The sequence below is a fragment of the Anopheles funestus genome, chromosome 3RL, assembly GCF_943734845.2.
Source record: "Anopheles funestus chromosome 3RL, idAnoFuneDA-416_04, whole genome shotgun sequence".
Taxonomy (NCBI): domain Eukaryota; kingdom Metazoa; phylum Arthropoda; class Insecta; order Diptera; family Culicidae; genus Anopheles; species Anopheles funestus.
Genome location: NC_064599.1, coordinates 4,205,199 through 4,227,488, shown reverse-complemented (window position 1 = coordinate 4,227,488; position 22,290 = coordinate 4,205,199). Strand labels below are relative to the sequence as shown.

The following is a 22,290-nucleotide window of genomic DNA, read 5'->3' as shown; positions in this document are numbered from 1 at the left end:
TCTGTTCTGCTTTGTTTTTTTTGTGTTTTATTTTCTAGGTTTACATCGATCCCATCATTCAGGGACGAGAAAAGTTTAGCTCATGCACGGCATCTTTTTCTTCCCCTAACTTCCACATTTTGTATTTTCTTGGTAGATTAGTTGATTTCCGTTAAATAGTTTGTTTGTTAGTTTGGTTTCATACTTGTCCCCGCGCAAACGACCATCATCAGAAATATCAACCGCGTACGAACTATTGCAAATGCATTCCTTTCTTTTTCATTAACCATCCGCTTAGCAAAAAACCTTAGTTGAGAAGATGAATCTCCTTATTAATCTCTAGTGCTATAAAACAGCCGATGCCAATTTTGCCGGGAACGAAAACCATGGCTCGTAGTATTGATTGATTCAAGTAATACATCCGGGAATGGTGCCAGGCAAACCCTGCACGCCTTGGTTTAAAGTCAATTCAGGACTAGAAAACTGCCCAATTACTTTCATAAACCAAAGATATATATATTTATATATTGTTTTTGAAACTATTTTGCTGATTTAGCGCAGGTTTGTGAGTACTTGTTTGTTTGTTTTTGCTTTCTTTTGTTAACAAATTAATTAATATATTTCTTTGAATTTCACCTTTCCTGTTATGCTCATCTTTCACACCTTTGTTTCGTAACTCTTCTCAATCTCACTCTCATGGACTAACTATCGCACTGTGGGCGAATTTCCACCTTAACCATCTTCATCATCTACTAAAGTTTCCATCTAATTCAGACTTATCAGTTCGAGTGTTTTGTTGTGTATAGCTTTCTTCGTTTAAACATGTTTTCTTCTGTTGTATTTCTGTGTGTATGCGCAAAATTTAGAGTAATGGTATCCTTCTGAAGTATGTTCTATTAATTATAGCAAAGGGTGTGTTTGTGTGAGTGTATGGTTTCATTTAATTTTCTCTAGTCAATATGTAGGTTCAATAGTATTTACTTAGTTGCTTTACGTGTTTTTTGGCGAACATTCGTTGGATGTGTCGCATACGTGTGTAGGATTCGTAGGAGATGAATCCATCCTTCACCCCGCTTTTCGTAGGATTATTCTATTGCTTTCCCGCAGTCTGCAGCCTCATCATATGTACGTACAAGTTCAGTTAATCGCTCCTGCACTCTTCTGTCCCACGTGATATTATTGGTAATGCGAGTAGATTGTACTGGATTATTTAGCTCTTAGCGTAATGTTTCCGAACAAGAAGGTAAGCATCCAAAGAGTGAATAAATGTTGCAATATGCACAAATTTTACGTACGCTCAATCTCATCCTTTATTTACCCTGCGCGGACTCCCACATCACACGCCTCCGGTCAAACGCAGTACACAGATCCAGCAGTGCAGCATGTGCAAACCGTGTCCCATCGATGGCTATGATTCGCGTAGAAATAGCAGCAAACATTTTCGTAATCTCACCCAAAAGAATGTACCTTTCGGTACGTACCCCTCACACATTGCCTAATTGATATATTTGCTGTATTTTTTCCATTTTAGCAATTTTGTAACTTCTGAATAACTTTCGTAGTGTTCGAATCGTTTCTTGCGCTATAATAGTTAAATTCTTGTGTTTTTTTTTCGTCTTGATTTTTACCTTTTGTTTTTTAATCTTTTTTTTTGTCTTCTTTATTTTGATAATATCATTAACCCTTCGTTACATCTTCGACGAGTCTGACTCGTTATGAAATTTTTAAGCCAAACCCGAATGGAACTGATTCTGGGTGCCGTTTTGTGTGTGTTTTAAAATCTCCAATTGGTTATCGATGCGCTTCCTTCATCTCAGTCATTGTATCTTCTTCTTCGGTAGCTCAGTAATTGCAAAAGATTTTGAAAGATTTCTTTAACTAGCATCTTTCCCGCCTATGGGACTGTACCATGCCACAGTGTATAATGTTATTTTAGAATTTGAAAAGGATCTCCCATTCTTTATCCATTCACTCAATGAAATACCAGTTAATCGGTTATTGACAATTGATGTAGCAAGGTACACTTTATTCCCAAGCAGTAAACGATCGTTGAGCAGAACGAAACGAGTAGAAGAAGCACAAAGAGTTAATGCAACATTACAAACCGAAATTACACTTCTAAGAAGTATCCAAATGTGAATAAACACAACATAGGCGTACACCCCATAGTAGCACGGAAGTAGTCGAATCAGTTTATGTTTTTTTTTTGTTACAATTTGCCTATATCCTTGGACAATCATACGAGATTTTGTTTGTTTTTTTTTATCAATTCATTTGTTTTGCTAACTTAAATTAAATCGTCACAATCTCTTGCACGTCGACACATCGGACGTCATTCTATCGTTGCTTTTTTATACAATCGTGTTTAAGTCATTTCTTTACTGTGCCTTTACCAATATGACTGCCCGGGGAAGAGCTACTGCTTTGCTAACAACACGCAACGAGTTCAACAACATTGGAACGTTCCATCTTTGCATGATATTCTCCAGCGATACGTTCGTAACGTATTGCATTGTATTCCACTGAACACGGTTAATTCTAGACCGGTTTACAAAGCCTAGCACTAGATTAAACTGTCACAAACTAGTCTAGTAATTTGGACCTTTTCCAACAGACCGTTTATTATTCCTCTCCGAAATGCGCGGCGCAAAATCGGTGTGCTTAGGCAAATAACATTAACTGTAGCTAAAAAAAAGTATGCAAAAAAGGGGGGGGGCTAACTGCGACTAACGACACTTGGTAAACATTTAACAGCACTTTTTTTCATTTAGTCCTTCTTGTCGCTAGCAGTGTTTTATATATTTGTAATCAAATAATCATAACATAAACAACTAAAAATCCTTTAAGATTCTCGATGAATCGGTACCATCGCTGCAAATGTGCCAGGACCGGTGTGTACCGCACTATGTGTATGCTCTCTCACATGATCGCAATCTGTAGTATAATCTACTTAAAAAAAATCGTTGAAACTTATATAGTCGAAATTTGTAAATCGGTTCGAACTATGTACATATATAAAAAAAAAAATCTAACAAAACTGGAACAAAAAAGAAAGCTTCCAGCATACTCCGAAAACTCACAGTAAATGGGGGTCGTTGCATCAATGCCGAGAACAATAGACACACGAAGAACGCTTGAGCTGTGAGGTTTTACTTTGCTAGTGAAGCGAAATAATCTTATTTTTTACCAGCACCACCGCCCTGATTTGTGGCCGTTCCCGGACCGGACCCTCCACCGTAGTAGTACGGTGGCAGCGAGGATGATTGCATACCGGCGGCCGTGCCTGGCTGTCCAGAAATCTTACCAATCATGCCGGCCCCGGATGCGTTCATTAACATCGAACCGGCACCGGAGGCGGCCATCTGCTGTTGAAACTGTTGCTGCTGCTGCTGCTGTTGCCCAAACTGACCATATTGGGAATAGTACTGTTGCTGTTGCTGCTGCTGCTGTTGGAGAGCGGCAACCGATTGTTGCTGCTGTAGGTAATCGAACCCTGCCTGATGATGATAACCGTGCAGTCCTGGTAGCATTCCGGCGGCTGCCATTGGGGCGGCCGTCATGGATTGGTTTGCATTGTACATACCATACTGCTGTTGCGGCTGTGATTGCTGCTGCGGTAAAGCTGATAGATTCTGCAAAGAATAACGTCACACAATTTAGATCATAGGAATATGTCAATTCTAAATAGAGAAACAATTTAAATGTTCCTTCACCTACCTTGCTAGATGATTTGCTACTATTGTTTCCGGGTGCCACTGATCCGCCACCGTTTTGACGGTTTCCGTGTTCCGAAGATGACTTCGATTTACTTTTCTCACGATCCTTATCACGCTCCTTGTCCTTCTTTTTGCTACTACTATTACTACTGTTACCGCTACCGATGGCATTCGGACCTCCACCCATGCCCATGATTGCTCCTAGTCCACCCGTACCACCAACATTTCCTCCCGCGGCGCCACCAAGATGTGGCCCGGCACCACCGATCGCTTCGCTTGTAGCGCTAATATTGTAGTGTTCTATTTTATCCTTGGAAATTTTCAACTTCAAGGATGCCGATCCGCCACCGCCACCAGCAGCACTGGAAGAACTACCCGCACCGGAGACACCGTGAGCCGATGCACCGTGAGAACCACCGGCCATCGAAGAGGCGCCGCCCGTTGCCGGACCACCGGGCAGTGAAGACGAACCGGACAATCGATCCTTGGGAATTTTTATCTTTAATCCATCATTCGCCGAACTGGAACCGCCTCCCGTACCGGACGCATGTAATCCGACCCCATCCACCACTGGCGGAATGATGGCGCGGTTAAGTTTGATCTTAATCGGACCGGGCGGTGGCTGTGGATCCTGTGCCGAATGTGAACCGTGCTGATGGCTAGCGCCACCCGCACCACCAGCCCCGGTAACATTGTCCGAACCCGTGCCTGGCCCGGAATGATGATCACCTTTCTCCCGATGTTCCCGATCCCGGTGTTTGTCTTTGTCTTTTTTGTGCTTTTTCTTTTCCTCACGATCACGATCCTTCGTCTTGTCCTTTTCCTTGTGCTTGTGTTTTTCCTTTTTCTTTTTCTTTTCCGATTTCGATCGATGTCCACCTGCGCCCTGGTCCGTGTCGGGATCGGAAGCCGTCGAAGCCGCCGTGGCTAGTGTGGACTGTGCCGTGGGATCAATCGCGACAGCAGCTGGTGCTGGTTGTACTGGCACAACACTGACGGAAGTTTCACTCGCAAGATTAGCATTCGTTGTTACCCAGGGATAGGAAGGTGGAACCACACCGGACGGGGCTGATTCATTGGCACCACTACCCGGTATCTGTTGCTGATTAGCGGTGGACGAAGGTGGAAATCCGTGTGAGCTCTCCATCGCACTAATTTGCGGCTTCGTATCCATTGCTAACGATGCACTACTGCCGCCCGTTGTGTCGATTGGCTTGGCATCCGGAACGTCAGACCGTGTCCCACCGGACGGTGCCTCATTCGTACCCGTGCCGCCGTACAGTGAACCAAACTTTGGCGTTTCGTTGAACAGACTTTCTTTCAGCAAGCTGCTAACGAGCGCTGCGTTCGTTTCGATACCGTTGATTGTGTTGCTAAAAATGCCGCCACTTTTTGCTAGCGTCGACGGTTTCGAATCACTCAGCAGCGGTTGGGAAAGCAGCGAGCCAGGATCGTTAAAGTTGAACAGCGACGAGGAATCATCCATCTTGTCGAACGTGCTGGCCAGATCGAACGAGGAATTGAACAACTGGTCGGAAGGCGAACCGGAAGAGAGAAACGATGAGCTGGATGGTTCCGCCGTTCGGCGCACTTTCTGCTCTCGGAAGTCTGTCCCATCGTCCTGCCGTATCTGTTCGTTGCTCGGATGCGGTCGTTTCGCTTGGGTGGACATAGTGGTATTGGCGGCACTGTTTGCCCCCATCGAACCAGGCGCTCCGTTACCGGAGAGATTTCCCAGCACCGTACCATCGTTGGCGGCTAGTGCGTTCGGAGGTATAACCGTACCGTCTAATGATCGTTTTAAATTGTGGCTAGTGTGACTATTACTACTGCTACTACCGTTATTGCTACCAGTGTTACTAACGTTACTATTGCCACCGGCCATCGGAAGAGCGCTGGAGGAACCTGGCGGCATCAGGGATTTTTTGTCGTGTGCCATCAGCTGATGCTTGCTAGAGACAGCCTGCTGCTGTGCGGCGAGCCCTGAAGAGGCGTCCAAACGGCGATCTTTCTTCTGCGCATCGGACCGCGATGGTCCCATCGCCGAACCGTGATGCTGTTGTAGTTGTTGCAGCTGTTGCTTCTTGCCGCTAGGACTGCCTTTCGGTGGTTTTAGCAGCCGCTCGGACGATGTTGCACCGGCCGTTACATTACCGTAGTGGCCGCTCGATCGAGATTTACTCGGCGGTATATTCTGCATCGATTCGTTCTGCGAATCTTTCCAATCCGGGCTAAAGATGGACGATGGTTTGCTTTGCTTCGGTGGCGTACACATCTGCATCGGATCGGTCAAGCGTCCGATCGATTCGTCAAGCAATCGGAAGGAAGATGGTTCGGTTTTTGGCTGACTGCTGCTGCCCGCACTTGATGATTGCTGATCAGCGATCGGAAGATTCGATGCGCGTCCACTGATCGATTGGTTGTAACTTGGCGGATGAGAAAAGAGAGAGGAAGGCTGCTGCTGCTGGGACGCTTGCTGCTGATGTTTCGCATTGTAGTTGGGTGCAGCAGTAGTACCGGATGTAGAAGAAGTAGACTGTGGCTTTGGTGCTAGCTTTTGACCACTGCTGTGACGATCCGCCTTCATCTGATTGTAACCGGAATGCATGGAAGATGAAGAACCGGATGACGTGCTGCCACCAGCACCTGCTGTCGCACCACCGCCTGCCTGCATCATACCGGAGACGGACGACTGTTGGCGAGATTTGCTTCCCTCGTGTCCCTGATACCCTGCGCTCGATCGCTGAGACGACACGGCACTGGAAGGGTTCATCGACATGCTGCCTCGGTGCGAAGATATCGAGGGTGGACCTTTGCTGCTGTTGCCGCTGTTACTACTACTACCGCTTCCATAATGCTGTGGCGGTGCTTGCTGCTGCTGCTGTTGTTGCTGGCCCGCCAAACTGCCGGAGGACGACAAACCGGCGGATGGTCGTTCGGAACGTGAACGGGATCCCGAACCGGACGACGATGAGGAAGGAATCTTTTGATGGCTCCCGGAAGACGACATTCCGTGCGGTTTCATCATTTCGGCTAAAATTTGACAAATGGAAAGCATCCAACGAGCATTAGCATGCTGCGAAATTGAACACATTGCAGACGGAGAAGATGCTTACAGCTGGAACCCTGCTTAGGACGATGATGACTAGAGGCGGACGATGAGGTCGAGCTGCCTTCATCAAGACCGCGCGGTACAGACGAAGAGGAAGGGGCAGCCATTAGGCTACTGCTGCTACTACTGCTACCACCTGTTCGTCGTCCAGATTCCTCCTGGAATGAATATTACAATAGGCAAATATAGAAACGAAACAATTAAAGATAGCAACAAACCACTTACCGCTCCCGTATCTGCCCGTATTGATTTCATCTTGCTTTTCAACCGTGTCGGACAGCGATCAAAAATGTGCAGAAACTCGTCCGTCAGCTGCTTCAGCAGATCGAGCGTTACCGTTTTGTCCACATAGTGAAACCAGTGGCGACCCTCGTTCGACTGTGGAATCTGTGTGGTGCGATACGGTAACAAGGAAATCAAAGAGTTTACGATCGGTATAAGCATCTATCGGAAAGCGTTAAGACTACACAGGAAAAACCTAACGCACCTCCCATCGGGACCATTTGCAGGCGAGATGGATGCAAAAACAGGCCACGACCGTCGGTTTGTACTGCAGGCACATGGTTGTAAGATGTAAACTAAAAGAGTGCAACAATTGGTTAAGGTGGTATGTAATTATTAGTGTCCAACCATGCAACATACCTATTGGATGCCATGAAGTAAGATGTCTGTGCCAAATCTTTGGAAGCTGTAAAAGAAAAAAAGAATTGTTAATTCCACGGACTTCCTCTTTAGTAGGATTCTCATTATTACCATTACCTTTCACCAGGTGGCAGGTTTTCACGACGTGTGTATGGGGATGATCGATGGCTACATCAAACCCTAACGTTTGCAGCAGCACATTCTCATTGAACACTAGGTCCTGTGCCTGTTCGGCATAGTTTTCTCGCATCGGATCCGGTGCGTCCAGTCCGAGACAAATGTGTACGACCTTGATGATGTGTTCCAGTTTGCGTGGTTGTTCCTCGACCTAAGGTAAATTACATTTCGATTAGTTTTGTTAGCCTGAAGCATAGTTTTCCTATCAAAATGCTCACTTTTGCTGCTAAGAATAGAGCGGCGGCAGCTATGCTGTTGCGGTGGAATTGTGTGAACGAATGAAATGCATAAAACCGATGCATGTAAACAATGGCCGTGTTGATGCATAGTTGAGATCTACGGAGGATACAAAAACGGGACGTATAATTTTCTATCGGGAACAACGGAACAGAGCATGTTTCACCGTTTCTTCGGCAACCATTTTGCATATGGTATCGAGTAGCCTTTGTGGCGAACGTAATTTAACAAAAGTAGAGAGTTAATTCTTACACTTGCAACCGCTGGCCCATATCCTGTATTAGGTTGGCAGCACGCTGTCTGTACATAAGCTCTTGATCCGCATCCATGCCACATTTGCGACTCGGCGAGCTCGCCAGCTGTTCGGCTGTAAAGTACCATTTCGAATCATCGTTCTTACTCGTCGTTCCGCTCGCGCTACCACCAGAAGCCATCGATGGTTAGGTTCGAGGTGATCGGGCCGCTTTCCTTTACGCCGACCAGTTACGGAAACCGTGCAAGTTCGATTGATGCCTATCCCTGAGTACAGGACGACGGTCAACCAGAGTGTGTCCTCGAAGGAAGAGACACGTGTCCTACGTTCTGCTTGGTCGAATGTTAACCTGCTTTCATCCCGGACCTTCTCGATTGATTGTGTACAGTACAGGTTGGTGTACTTTCGTTGTTGCCTTGTTTTTTCCCTCAGCCAAAACGCGGCACAATAATGGTGCTGAGATTGTTGTTTATAATTCTGAGTTTATCCATCGGTACATGGCCCACGTTTGTGACGTTTAGAAATAAACATAGAAGCCGCCTACTAGAATCCACCACCACCTTTCTTATTTCGCTCGTTTCAGCAGATGATGCGTTCCGAGCAAGCCGTTTACCACTGTGTGCGTGCTAGCGATGGTTTCACACACACATTACACACACAAGCGCGCGCTCACAAACCTTGCACCCCGTTTATCGACCGCACTCACACACTACCAGCCGTGTTACCGTTAGACACACGCTCGCCGTTTTCACGCACACTTGAACACACGCCTTTTCTACTACGGAAAATATGGCGATCAATCGTTGGCAGTGTGATTTTTGTTTTGCAACGTCACAGATAACTTTTGCATGCCCTATTCCTAGTCGGCCCTAATGACGGGGGGAGATCTTCGTTAGGCGCCAAACGGATCCGAGCAGTAGACATTCAGCTATGCCTGCCATCGGACAAGCAGACTACCGCCGCCACTGCACACGCGGTCAATTTCTGCGAACCCGCGAAAAGCGTTCAAGAAGGACATTTAGTTTATATGATTAGGGCAATTATTTCATCATTCCATTGCAGTCTGTCGTCACACCAATTTCCCAAGACGCCATTCGACCGCAAAGCAAGCAACTATCAATGTGAAAGGGGACGGTGCGGGAGAGACAGAGAGAGAGAGTGAGGGCCTTCTTACGTCGTGTCGTGCCGTTTTTTTTCTCTGGTTTCTTGTCTTTATTGGCTGACTCTCTTGGCCTGGCTTTGGCTTCTGCTTTGGGCCCGGTTGTGAAAATCGTGTCGTGCACGCGCTGGGCCACCGTTGCTTCGCTGAAAAACTATCCGAAACGTTGGCTAGCACGTTCGGAAAGGCAAGGCAACCGAATCCAGCTGCTGGTATGTGAGTTAGATGGTATTATTTTGGTGTAGAAAAATGCACTCCACAAATATGTTTTTCACTCCGTAATGGCCGACCTCACAACCAAGGTCAGTATAGCATACAGGCTCGATCATCTAGCGCGGTTTGACAGTTTGGAACAGAAAGTGGCAGTAAACAAAAATTAAATATTATGACCGAGTTCCTTCGAATGGGCCACTACATTACAACCATCTATAGTAATCGATCATATCTTCCAGTGAATGGCATATAACCAATGAATTATATGAAACATGCCTAGCTGCTAATTAGTAGTGTACACTACTTGTTCATAACACATTGCACTTGCATTTTACTTTCCACTTTCTTTAGATATTTGTGTATATGTATTTATGTAGCTTTATACCGTCTGTTTCACTTAAAATAGAGGAAAAATCCTGTTTATTCTAATTCCCCACTATTTGTGAGATCAAGATCTAATTTATACTACACACAAATGTCAACGACGTGTTTGATCACGTTTGATGCTCGGCTTGTATCATGCACCAGCCTGGCATTTGCTAGCGTATACATGAAATGTCACATTTTCTTTTCCTCGATACATGGCGTCACTTTCGACCGTATTGCGTGTTTTTCAAGATTCGTTGTGAAAAACATTGTTATTAAGCGTTCTTTCGTCGTGCTTAAATAAAGAGGTAAATATTCGTATTTCTATCACAACACGAAAGCCATAACTATACAACTATTCGCAGCAATGGGACCGACCAATCAGCATGCTGGGCGAACTGCTAGCCGCAGTGGAGGAAGCGGTAGTAGCTCCAGCCAAGGCCAAGATCAGGCACAAGCTCTTCGCACTCAAATCCAGCTGGAAATTGAACAGAAAGCCAAAGTCTGCGCTAACACACAGTACGAATGTACGCTACCGCGGGTAGACTCGTACGTTTACTGCTTCCGGCACATTCTGCAGGACCCAAATGCTCCGTACAAGCAGTGTGAATTTGTATTTCCCAACGAACGTCGTTGCTTGGAGCCGTCGCCGAAGTACGACGTAAAGAAGGATTACGGTTCCAACTATTGCTTCGAGCACAGCCGACAGACGCAACTGAAAAAGACGAAATCAACGATCGGAAAGCTGGTGCCCGTGGAGACAACGGAAACGTTGCTGCACGGTTTGGCACACCATGTGAAGGTGGACAAAGCCAAGCAGCATTACATGGGCAACAACACCCCGCTCAAGATAACCGTACACGAGGATGACGAAGATACGGATGTGGACGTCGTAACACCATCGGTTGATCCTTTCGGTAAGAGTGCATGCTTTATTTTGCAGAAAGTTTATTGTTTATTTCTTTTGTGGCATCGGTGTGGTGGAGGCGTCGTAGCTTATGTAAGCTTTTAACTAACCAAGCAATACTGGTCGCTGGTATCCACTATTAAGAGCAACTCCGGCTCCGGCGTTCAGTGAACCTGAGAGTCTCGGTACACCGCCAAGAATGCTGCCTACTGCACCCCCTAATCCAGCTGCAGCATTTCCAATCAAATTGCCAGCTGACTGAGCCAAGCCACCACCCAAAGTACCACCGTTGTAGATCGTACGTCCTTCGAAGTTGGTCTTCGCAGATAGCACGTTACCGACGAGATTGATTCCGGAGCTGAGGCCTCGTCCGACTAGATTGATTGCTCCAGGAATGATTCCACCCGGTCGGACGATGCCTCCTGTTCCGATGATTCCACCCCCTGTTCCGAAACCAGTGCCCGGTTGCACTCCTCCATACAGTCCTCCTCCCAAACCGATTCCACCGATGCCAATTCCTGCGCCGATACCGAATCCTAAACCGGGACGATAGCCGCCTCCTCGTCCGCACGATCCTGGTGCTGTGGTAGTGGTTGTTGCTGCTGCCGTAGTCGTCGTCGCTGCCGTGGTCGTCGTCGTAGCAACCGTGGTAGCGGCCGTCGTAGCTACTGTAGTGGCGACAGTCGTAGCAGCCGTTGCAGCCGTTGTAGCCGTTGCAGCAGTAGCCGGTGCGGTGGCAGTAGTACCGGGCGCCGCTGTTGTCGTCGTAGAGGCGTTGGCAATAATGGTGTTGACAATGGCAACTAATTCCGTAAGCAGGGTCGGAGAGTTGGCCGATACGGTAACGCTCTGCGAACCGTCAGCACTTGCGATTGTAATCGTACCGTCCGTGTTGGCCGTTACCACGACGTTAATGTTCTGTCCTTCGGCCAGCAAGGCCGTGCTTGCGACAAGCAGCGCTAATAGTACAAGTCCTTTCATTTTCTTGCTATGTTCTCCGAGTTATCTGGAATCTTCCGATGGCTTTTTATACGCCTTCCAGGTGATTAGATATGCATAAGAGAGAGACACTCGTGCAGCAATGTATATTTACATTGAGTAAACACGGGAGTCTGTGGAAGGCTGTGGCTGCATTGTATCAAATTTTCGGCCTCAGACTTTCCGAGATCCGGGATGAAAAGGGTTCCATTTTTAACTGGTTCTATCAAACCTCTCAACCAGTCGTCACCTACGTTCGTGCGCTATTTCATACGATATTGGTACACAATGCTTTAATTGTGTGTACGATTTGAGTCTAAAAATCGTTTTACATATGGAATGGGACAGAAAAACTAACAAAGACTTTCCATGCGAAATGAAGAGACGTCAATGAACTTTTTATAAGCGTGTTAAATATTTCTCCTTGAATGAATTAATATTTGTATTGTTTCCTTTGTTGCTCCCCTTCCCCCCCAGTTGACGTCGACGTTACAGCGATTAATGATTCCGGACGTATCGTGCTGGACTATGCTTCCGATTCAAGTGATGACGATGCAGCGGTACTCCACCCGACGTACGGTTCATCCTGGAAAGCGCACGAGATGGATAACTCCGATAACGAGAGTGTCGACTCGCAGGGCGGTGATCCACTGAAGCATGCCGGTATCTACACAGCCGAAGAGGTGACGCGCATTACCAAGGAAAAGCTGTTCCGGCTGCAGACGCTGTACATCGAGCAAATTCACCGTCTGCAGCATGTGTTACGCGAGCGGCGTCGTAACTATCTGAAGGATCAGCGTGCCGAACGTGACTTCCATTGTAGCATCTATGACCAAATCAAGCAAACGCCCCGCGAGCGGTTACTGTACGAGAAGCTGAAGGGACTGAACCGGTACCACCGTAAGCATGGTGTGGAGGCGATCTTACAGCGCAAATATTTGGAAAAGCGGGCCAAAGCAACGGAGGGCCTCCAGCAGAAGCCACCATCACTGCCGAAGTGTTCGTACACCGAGGGTGGTGTGAAGTGTGGCGAACGAACGCTACCATGCTGTAAGCACTGCCGCAAGCACATCCTGGAGGACAAGAAGCAGGTGCTGTTCCGAGCGTGCGGTATCGAGAAGAGCGGTGTCGTTTGCCAGGAAACGCTGGCCGGACTGTTTGAGAATGTGACCTGTCCGCTGCACATGGAACTGCCGGCCCAGCGTTCATTCAACAAGCGCAAGTACGAATCTGAATCGGAAGGAGAGTGTGAAACCAGTGCCATGGAAGTATCCAGTACGGTTGTTGGTGAGAAATCTTCCCAAGTGGTAACCGACAAAAGCAGCGTTGAGGCACTGGAGGAGAAGAAAGTGATGCATTTAGAACCCAAGGCTGCTGGTGCCGAGATGGATGCAAAGCCTTCCGTTAAAGCCGAAAGCAAACGCAAAGTGATTAAAACGGAACCAATCACACCGGTTACACGAGTTCGTAATACACGTTCCTCCCGGGCAGCCGCGGCCAAGCTGGAAGATAAGCAGAAATCGGAGCAGGAAACGGTCAGCACAGCAAACGATCAGGAAATGAAGCAGGAACCGAATGAGTCGCAAGAAATCGTCACAATCGTGCATCCCATCACCACTTCTACCGTGTCTCCGATGGATGATAGCACTCTTGACCTGGAGGAGTGTCTACTGCCGGCCAGTGTTATTCACAAAAGGAAACCTAAACCGGACGAGAACACCAGCAAACCGATCGTGCCAATGGAAACAGATTCGATGGACGTTTCAAGTGCATCGGTAGTGGTGGAAGCAGAAAAGCAAAGCGAAACGGAACCACCAGTCAAGGATGATGCCCCGAAAGAGGAGGATAAACAGGAAGAGAAAAAGATCGAAAAGGAAACATCGATGACCGCAGGAGAAGGTGAAGTAGATGTAATTAACGATCAGCAAACTCCTTCCTCCGACAACACGACGCATCAGGAAGCGGTTGTAGACACAACCACATCGACGGATGCGGTTGAATCGGCAGAATTGCAAAAGGAAAAAGACGGCCAGGATGAATCAACAACATCCTCGTCGAAGGTGACACTAACAGCGAGACAAAAGAAGCTTCTTCTTGCTACGGACAAGCATGAATCGTAGATCAAGCAAATCTGAAGTTGCCATGGCCACGGTTGTAATTTGAAGTGCAAATTGATACCGAGCCCACGGTCAGAGGACATCTCGGCGTTGAAAGTAGTCATAATACGTTTATGAAAATATTTTTACAAGAATTGTTCTAGGCTTAGTTTTTTCATTATTCAACTACTACAATTTAAATGGTCAATAAACTTTTTAAGTTTGATAAACGAAGTAAAATTTGTTATTTTTTTTATCAATTCTACAACTTCCTGCAAATGCAAAACCGTATCGGTTACAATCCATTCAGTGTGTGGAGGGACAAGCTGTTCGCGCCTTCACTCACTCAATGGCACTTCTTTCATCGTCATCGCGTCCAACAAGCAATTAAATGATTGTTTACTAAGTAAACCACCCCTAATCCAGGGTCGAGGAGAACTCTTGTCAGTGTTGTGTTTCATGGTTTTGTTTCTTTATTCATTATCATGTTTCAGTTGAAATACTTTTCCTTGCTATCTCGGATCGGGGTCGGAAATAAACATAATCTTTCCCCACGGTTTTTGCTCGGGTTCGTTGATTGCAAAACTTAGGAACGAAATTATTATCATTACTTGTTTGGTAGAATTTTTAAATTTTCACAACATAATGGCGTTTCTAAAGTTCAAACACAAAAAAAAACAAAAAGAAAATAAACTAAAACACTGATAAATGTAAATTGCATACATAAAATAAAACATATGAAAAAAACCTTTCATCTTCTTTAGTTTGCTCCGCTTTAGGCGCCTAGCGTTCCTTCCACACCTTCCTGCACTGTGGTGGTGGGTGGTGGTCACATCCGTTTCGATCAATTCGAATTATCACTACACTTTCCCACGCTTTTGGCTAATTATTAAAGCATTCCAGTTTATATCATTCCAACATCCTTGTTTCGCGTTCGTTTCGCTGAATCACTCACGCCGTAATAGTACGGTGCAATTGCAATAAGCAATACGGTGTGTCCTTCACATGTTCGCTTTCCCGCGTTTTTTTCCCGATTCCTCAGTATGGATTCAACGTATATATATATTATATATAAGTATATATATATTTGTTTTGTTTCGAATAAAGTTTCTCAGCCAAACTAGATCACTTGAATTGTAATTTTAATCATCATTTCCTTCATTCATTCAAGAACCTTTTTTGTTGTTGTTGTTTTTGGTTTGCCTTTCTTTCTTTTTGCAGTTCTTTTGTTACGTTTCCTACATTCGCTACCACTATTTGAATTGATATTATTTGTTTTGCGCTTCTCTACTTAATTCGCCAATAGTTATTTTCTTTTCCTTTTCCTTTGTTTTTTTTTGGAGCGTTACATGTGTTTTCCTTTTCCCAAAATTTTTGCGTTCAAATGCTTTCCCACATTCATGTACGAGCTCGAAGTCTTTTCATCCACACGGTTAGGAATTTTACCAACATCGGACCTCCCCTCAAGGCGCTACTACAGTCAATGTTTTGTTTTTCATTACCTTTTGAGTTAATATATTTGTTCCTTTTTTTGTTTTTAAACCATTCTTTGTTATTATTGCCCCATCATCGTGAAACAAACCACATGTTAATTTAGATTTTTGTTTTAGGTAGTTTGGAAGTCTTCTAATTTTGGTCATATCATTCCCATGCATTCGTCGTTGATAAGGTTTAAAGATGAAGGAGGTACATGGTACTGTCCTGAATTTAGATTTAGCAGAAAGTTTATTGTTATTAGACCAGATCAGATCAGTAGACGAGTAGACGAAACAAACTGACGAATCGTGCATCACACTTCACCCAGGGGCTGCTAAATAACCCTAACAATCGCAGTTTATCAATGGGAAAGGTTAACCATAGCGCACGAGTGTAATGTTTCACTAAACTCGATCAGTTTGACATGCCCAAAAGCTAGATGCAACTTTGTATTCTCATTTCATCTTCGTCCAACGCAATTCATCTGCCAATAGTTGCTGAGGTTAGCGCACAAAAAGGATTTCTAATTGCACTTCATGTACGCTCACAGGTGGTGTAAAACCACTTCCAGGTTTTGAGAATAGTATCCTGCTAATGTTCCCAGGCCCGGAATAGCGGCACCAACTATCACAAGAAAGTAACGTGTTTGTGCTCGGCTCGCAGGCAAATATTGTTTGAAGGATTTTCCTAACAGTAAATACAATAACAGTGATGATACCCGGAAGAAAACGAGGCGATATTGAGTTGCGTTAGGTGTTATATTCGTACGAATCGTCACACGAATCGTGATCGTGTGCTTTTTTGCTTTTCAAGATTGCTTTACAGTATGTTTCGGTGTTGTATTCACTCCGCAGAATCCATTGATCCAAACTGATCGGTTTTTAGTCCATCGTTCTACTAATATATGCTGCTGTCTAACAAGGAAGTTCTTACGGTGTACCACGGGTACACATGTGCTGAGTTTTAAATGTTGGGCGGGGGGAGGGAACTTTAGGGCACTATAGCGCACCATTGCGTTTCTTATTTGTTTGTTGAAGACGAACGAGTTGGCCTCGACGGAAGTCCAGCTCTCGTCTAAATTGCTATGTCACCAATGTTGTTTATATAATTTATTTACTTGCTCGATTGTATCCTGCGTAACTAGTTGCATGTTTGAACAAGGGATCGATCACTCGATAAGTAATGTTTGCAATTATGTTTGCTAATTCTTTCCTCCCCATTTTCCACTGCCAATATTAACCATTTCGCTACTGATAACAGCTTTTCCTTCTACCTGTCTCCCCCCGCATAAAGTTTAGCACCCATCTCTCGCTGTGCGTTAATTCATTGAGCAGTCTGTCGGTCACTAATTAGTATTATTATCCGGTGAATATTTCGGCACCACATGACACGCAAGTCCAGATAATAGGCAGGTGTATACTGGGGGCCAAAAGGAGGGGGCCGATTTTTTGTTTGTTTGTTTGTTATGTTGCTTACCATGTTTGCATTAAATTTGAACACACAAGTTTTCGTTAAATGTACTCCCGGGAGGTGAAGAAGACTTGTTTTTCACAGTAACTTGTCCAACTAAGGAACTTAATTTTACAAGGGTAAAAATAAAACGAAAAACTACGAATCACTGTTCAGTGGTAAAGATATAAACATCGTATTCAATTCAATTTAGTTTTATGGTTGAAAACATTTAACAAATGTAACCAAATGTAAAATAGGAGTTAATAGAGTACGAATCAAAAAAAATGCTATAAATGTAAGGAGTTCATTTAATGGTTTCTAGTCTTCTGTTTTTATACGCTACAAGAAAAAAAGTACTTTTATGCGTTGTGTATGATCCATAAGCCTTCACATATTGGCTGGTTCGGCATTCCAAACCAAACAACTGTGTCTATTGCTTTCCATCCAGTTCAGCGTTATACGTGCATCGATTGTATGCAGTCTTCTCGTCCAGTTTTCGCGTTTACATAGTCAACGTGCTTGCACGGTTGGTTTGTCCTTTCTTCGCCTAATCCCAATTGTACCCTCGTTCGCTCCACCACTTCACAATTCCCCATTTGCTTACCCACATGGCACCTCCGCCCTCATCAGCACAGCTCCATTTCAGCCTGTTCGGGGTGGAGCGCAGCAAAAAGGCTGCACTATCCCACACTTCACCAGAACGTATAGCCGCCACCGTTGCCACCGTGCAGAAAATTGTTCTTCTTCTTGGCCACCACTACCTGTTGGCCCTGCATTGTGGCCATCTGTGCCGCATTAGGAACAATGCCGGGTGGGGGCGGTGGAATTGCCGGCTGTCCACCGGTTTTACCGAATCGTGCACCGGCATCAAACATGGCACCCTGCAAAAAGGTGCCAATGGAGCATTAGTGACAATCGTCATTGGAAGGTGCAAAGCGAACTTACTTGAACTGGATACATTTGTGTTTGGTAGACCTGCGGTGGCTGTCCTTGTGGTGGTGGAGCCGCTGCAATCTGATACTGATACATCTGCGGATGCATCGTTTGGGCTGGGATGGCCGCCACGGCAGTCGGTGTGGCCGCGTACGGTGGTGGCGGCGGGGCAAACTGTGCCTGCGGGGACGGACTCACGCTCCAGCTGTTACCGTAGAACGGCTGTGGCACGATTCCGGGAGGATATGGCGGATAGGTCGGCGTCATACTGGTGACCACCGAGTTGTACGAAGGCGGCAGTTGTGCATGGGCAGGAAGCTAAGTGTAAAGAAAAGAACAGCAAGCAAATGTACACGTTACTGATAAATGGTCGTAAAGGGAACGATTTAGCTTGTTTCAAGTGTTTGCTCGTGCTTTCGGGTGACTCACCTGACCGTTCATGTATTGCTGATATGCGGCCTGCTGTGCGGCATCATACGACGGATATCCTGCAAGAAAGGGCAAAAGAGAGGGAAGACCAAAACGTTCACAAACCCATTCTCAGCTCGTGTGCACCGTGTATGCAGCTTCCGTATAAATATTCGCACAAACACACACACACACTCCACCTTGTGTGTGTAAATCTACAATGAATCACGCACGAATGGATAATGTTTCACAATGATGTGCAGCAGAATCCACAACGGTGCGTAATTGTTTTTCACAGCAGCGATTTTGCGAAGCTGATGAACAACTTCCTCCGCATCCGCAGACGGTGAAATAGTGAACTACAATTTCACCATCAATGGTACCCAACCGAGGCTACTTAGATCGATCCAAGACGAATGTCGCGCTAATTTACAAAACCCCAAAAACCCCATCACCACCAAATGTAGGGGGAATGGATGATTTTCCTACGGATATGCTTACCATTTGCTCCTTTGTTGTTCATGGCTGCAATTCGTTTTACGTTTTTGTTTTGGTTGGTATCGCTTTTTCACAGGCAGGCGTTGTTTCGAGTTTTTCCTTCCTTTTTTTTGCTCTCCCTTCGTATCGCGTTTGCTAGCTCGCTTGCGATTGCGGGTCGAATTTCACTATTACAGTATGTTAACTTGTAAATTTATAACTATAAATACGCATGTAAAGTGTATCTATGTATGTTAAAAGTAAATACAAAGTTTGGTTTTTGAATCGCGTTGCTCCGAGTAATTACCAGAATATCGATCTGGTGTTTGTGTAAAATCGTCAAGTGACGGTAGATCGGGCAGGTTCGTACATACGTAGCAGCTAGTCAAAAGCCTTTGGAAAAAGGACGTGCCATTGCCGTATCAAATCAGTAATTTGTTTCGTATTTTCGACTGCTCATGAAAAATGGGATAAAAGAAAAGATTATTTTCTCTTTTTTAAGCCCCTGTTTAATGGTGACTTGAAAATTAAATCAATAATTTTGCTTTTAACGTGCCGTACAAAATGGCTTCCATAATCTGACACATAATATGGACTTTTCTGCTCGCTCATTGTTGCTGAATTCAATTGGTGATATTCGTTGATCTGCTTCGTTCAGGAAAGGCAGGCGATGCTGTGGCCCAAAAAATATTTCGAACAACGATACTTAAATAGATTGATAATAAAATTAAATGAAAACCGATGCAACATTTTTGTTCATTCAAACAAAGGAAAAATCGCTTTGACGATAGCAGCGCTCCCATGTGGTCGGATATGTAAGCTTTTGACAACGGGTTGTTAGTAGAATTTAAATTTTGTTTGGTGCTGTTAAATAAATTAAGAAAATTGCGTTCTTGTATTAAATTGAACCAATATTTACGATAATAATAAGGGAGATAAAACAATATTTATGCACCCTTCTGTATTGGTTGTGTGTGATTCTTTCTAAAACTTAAACCAAACTCCAAGCAATATGTATTGCCGCGATAAGCAGATTAGCGCTTTACTATTCATTATATTATATTATTAACAATGGAATACAATGCAATGCATAACTTAAACCGTATCATCGAAAAAGCTGTTCAGCATAGTTGCTACATCCGATGGACGATATTTAACGTACTTGTCGATGTTCTTGCTAAATTGTACATCAGAGTACCTAAAAGTAACAGACCAGAAAAAATGCTTTACAAGCGGGATAATCACAAAACAATTGAATAATACTTACACCTCAAAGAAAGTATTATACTTCGGAACGATGTGTTCGCTATTGTCGCGTTTGATGCCCTCTCGCAGTAGCACATCCGGTACGGAGATGGCACGCTGTGTTTTCACCGCATCATCTAGCTCCTTGTTGAAGTTTGAGAACCGATCCTTAATAGTGGCCCGCTCCTTATCCTTCACTTTACCATTAATCGGCCGTGGCATATCGTCCAGTGGGTGAATGAAGGAAAGCAATTTTGACCATGAGCCCAGGTACGCTTTCTTCAGATCTTGGATCATTTTTTGATAGCGACGCTCACAGTCGTGTTCGGTCAATGCGACGATTTCGATCAGGCTGGATCGTTGCAATGACTTCAAGATGTAATGCGTATTGTTCAGCTTGAACAGTTGCTTCGTGGCCGTATCACCGTATTGCTCTGATTTGGTTGCAATTGTGTAGTTCAATTCTGCCAACACCTTCCCTGTAAGCGTGACGATTCGGAGATGAATAAGTTATTATTTGAGTGAATCTTCAAGTGTACTTACGGACGTAAATTCCCAACAGAGCCTTATTTTTCTGTTCAATCGATAGTGCCTTTTGCGACGCAATACGATCGAGATCGTTCGTGTAGATTGCCTCTGTTTGCAGCAGTCCTCCGATGGTATCGCAATGTTCCTGCAGCTGCTCCAGGAACCAGATCGTGTTCGAGGTTAGTTCGTAAACGGTTGCATCGCGTGGAACGTTCGAACCACCGCCGTAGCTTATCGTACTCGATGTCATGCTGACCATACCACCGCCACCGGCATCATTACGAACAGACTCGATAAACTGTTCCAAACCCTTCGAAGCCGTTTGCTGCAGACGGTTCAGTACGCCCGATAGCTGCTGCTTCTGCGTAGCGTCGCAGATACGATCGATGTCCGGTTGCAATATTTGAACGTGCTTTAGCGCAGAAAATATACCAAGTGCGGCAGACCATTCCTTGCGGCCGATACTACGCATCACTTTGGAAGTTATTTGTTCCGCATCTTTTACCACCATCTCGATCGATGGTTGAGACAGCCGTGAAAACACCTCATTGTGGCGGGAGGGAGGCACAATGTCGTTCAGCAGTTGCCGCTCCCATACCAGCAGCTTCTGCAGACCAAGCAACAGCACTAGATACTTTTCCAGCTCCTGATCGTTATCGTTGCCGTACTCTTCCGCCGCCAGGATGTCTCCGAAAGAGGAGTTCTTTCGCATCGCCAATCCCGCTGACTGGCCAAGGGTTTGGGAAGCTTTCATAAACATCTTGTTAGCTTTCCGTTCGAATCTGAAATCAAAGCACCGTTGTTTGTAAATGCAAACATTTCCCATTTTCCACTACTTACATTTGCTGCAAACGAGCAGAAGTTGTTTTCTTAACGCCCGTTTCCGCACGTCCATAGCCATGTCTTGTACGCAACGGTTCATTTCCCCAGCTGCCGCTCTTTTGATGATCTTTCAAGTTTTGCAATGATCGCATGATCACTTCCGATCTTTCGTCGCCAAATATTTGCACGTACTCACGCCGTAAGTTGTTGTCCAACCACTGGGCAATCACGTTCAGCTCCTCCCGTGCACTCGGTGGCAGCTGTTTGATCGAAGGACAATCTTCATTGGAGGAATCTTCCTCGATGTAGATCATGTCCAACAGGTCGACTGGTTTCAGTGGAGAGTTGTGCTTTTTGAGCAACGATTTGAAATGATTGTTGAGCGTTTCGCATCCATTGTTAAACAGGCTCGTTACGTTCTCTAGCTCCACGCTCTGGGGGTTGTTATTGAGGAAGTAATCTTTTGCCTTTTTCAGCTTGTTCAACCCATCCAGAAACGATCCAATGTTACCCTCGGACGGTCCCTGGTGGATCAGGTTGCATACATCCTGTGAAGCATCGTAGTGGGACAGTACTTGCTCCATGTATTGCAGCGTACTATCAAGATCTGTCGTAGATAGGCGAAGACATAAGTTCGAGGCGTACTACAGTCACAGTTAGGCGTTACTTACTCTGTTGCTGTTTTTGCAGGTTTTTTGTAATATTGTAAACGGGCAGTATTGTGTGTTCCAGTTTCCCCAACCGTTGCTCGAATGAGTTCAGAATCGTGGACATGGATTGCGTTAACTCGGAATACTTCTCAACATGATCCTTCAGCAGTGCTTGATTGGTTTTCTCCTGCAACGATACCGAATATTAGGGCACTGGTGTTTGTATTATGTGCACACAAGCTTAAAACTTACCTTTTCCAGCTTAATCTCAATCTGAAGCGTATTTTCGAGAGCACTCATGGTGAATTAATACTTTTTAAAAGTTTGTAGAATGAAAAATAATACTCCCACGAACGAGTGATGACGAAAACAAAACCAAACAAGAGCAAACTAGATGAAACGCAAGTGACAGTGAGAATATAAACAATAGACGAACGTTGCTCCTGCTTCGTCGACTTTGCCAC

The 22,290-nt window shown here is 45.1% G+C and overlaps 4 protein-coding genes across 4 annotated transcripts; 1 reads left to right on the top strand and 3 right to left on the bottom strand.

The window, feature by feature from the left end:
* Positions 1–86: 86 nt before the first annotated feature.
* On the bottom strand, positions 87–9,633 carry LOC125772113 (cyclin-T). Its single transcript, XM_049443480.1, has 9 exons — positions 8,116–9,633; positions 7,845–7,962; positions 7,567–7,777; positions 7,450–7,495; positions 7,295–7,385; positions 7,033–7,194; positions 6,812–6,965; positions 3,697–6,728; positions 87–3,611 (listed from the first exon to the last, which is right to left on the bottom strand). Exons 1-9 carry the CDS (start codon positions 8,295–8,297, stop codon positions 3,156–3,158), a joined length of 4,452 nt encoding a protein of 1,483 aa, XP_049299437.1. The 5' UTR covers positions 8,298–9,633; the 3' UTR covers positions 87–3,155.
* Positions 9,634–9,990: 357 nt separating this feature from the next.
* LOC125772125 (uncharacterized) lies at positions 9,991–14,075 on the top strand. Its single transcript, XM_049443534.1, has 3 exons — positions 9,991–10,162; positions 10,220–10,771; positions 12,217–14,075. Exons 2-3 carry the CDS (start codon positions 10,222–10,224, stop codon positions 13,857–13,859), a joined length of 2,193 nt encoding a protein of 730 aa, XP_049299491.1. The 5' UTR covers positions 9,991–10,162; positions 10,220–10,221; the 3' UTR covers positions 13,860–14,075.
* Positions 14,076–14,285: 210 nt separating this feature from the next.
* On the bottom strand, positions 14,286–19,002 carry LOC125772183 (DAZ-associated protein 2). Its single transcript, XM_049443638.1, has 4 exons — positions 18,606–19,002; positions 18,126–18,184; positions 17,709–18,014; positions 14,286–17,644 (listed from the first exon to the last, which is right to left on the bottom strand). The coding sequence occupies exons 1-4, from the start codon at positions 18,625–18,627 to the stop codon at positions 17,456–17,458; spliced, it is 576 nt and encodes a 191-aa protein (XP_049299595.1). The 5' UTR covers positions 18,628–19,002; the 3' UTR covers positions 14,286–17,455.
* Positions 19,003–19,594: 592 nt separating this feature from the next.
* Positions 19,595–22,243, bottom strand: LOC125772128 (exocyst complex component 7). The gene is made up of 6 exons (XM_049443544.1): positions 22,079–22,243; positions 21,848–22,013; positions 21,195–21,783; positions 20,370–21,136; positions 19,849–20,305; positions 19,595–19,779 (listed from the first exon to the last, which is right to left on the bottom strand). Exons 1-6 carry the CDS (start codon positions 22,124–22,126, stop codon positions 19,677–19,679), a joined length of 2,130 nt encoding a protein of 709 aa, XP_049299501.1. The 5' UTR covers positions 22,127–22,243; the 3' UTR covers positions 19,595–19,676.
* Between the last annotated feature and the right edge of the window lie 47 nt (positions 22,244–22,290).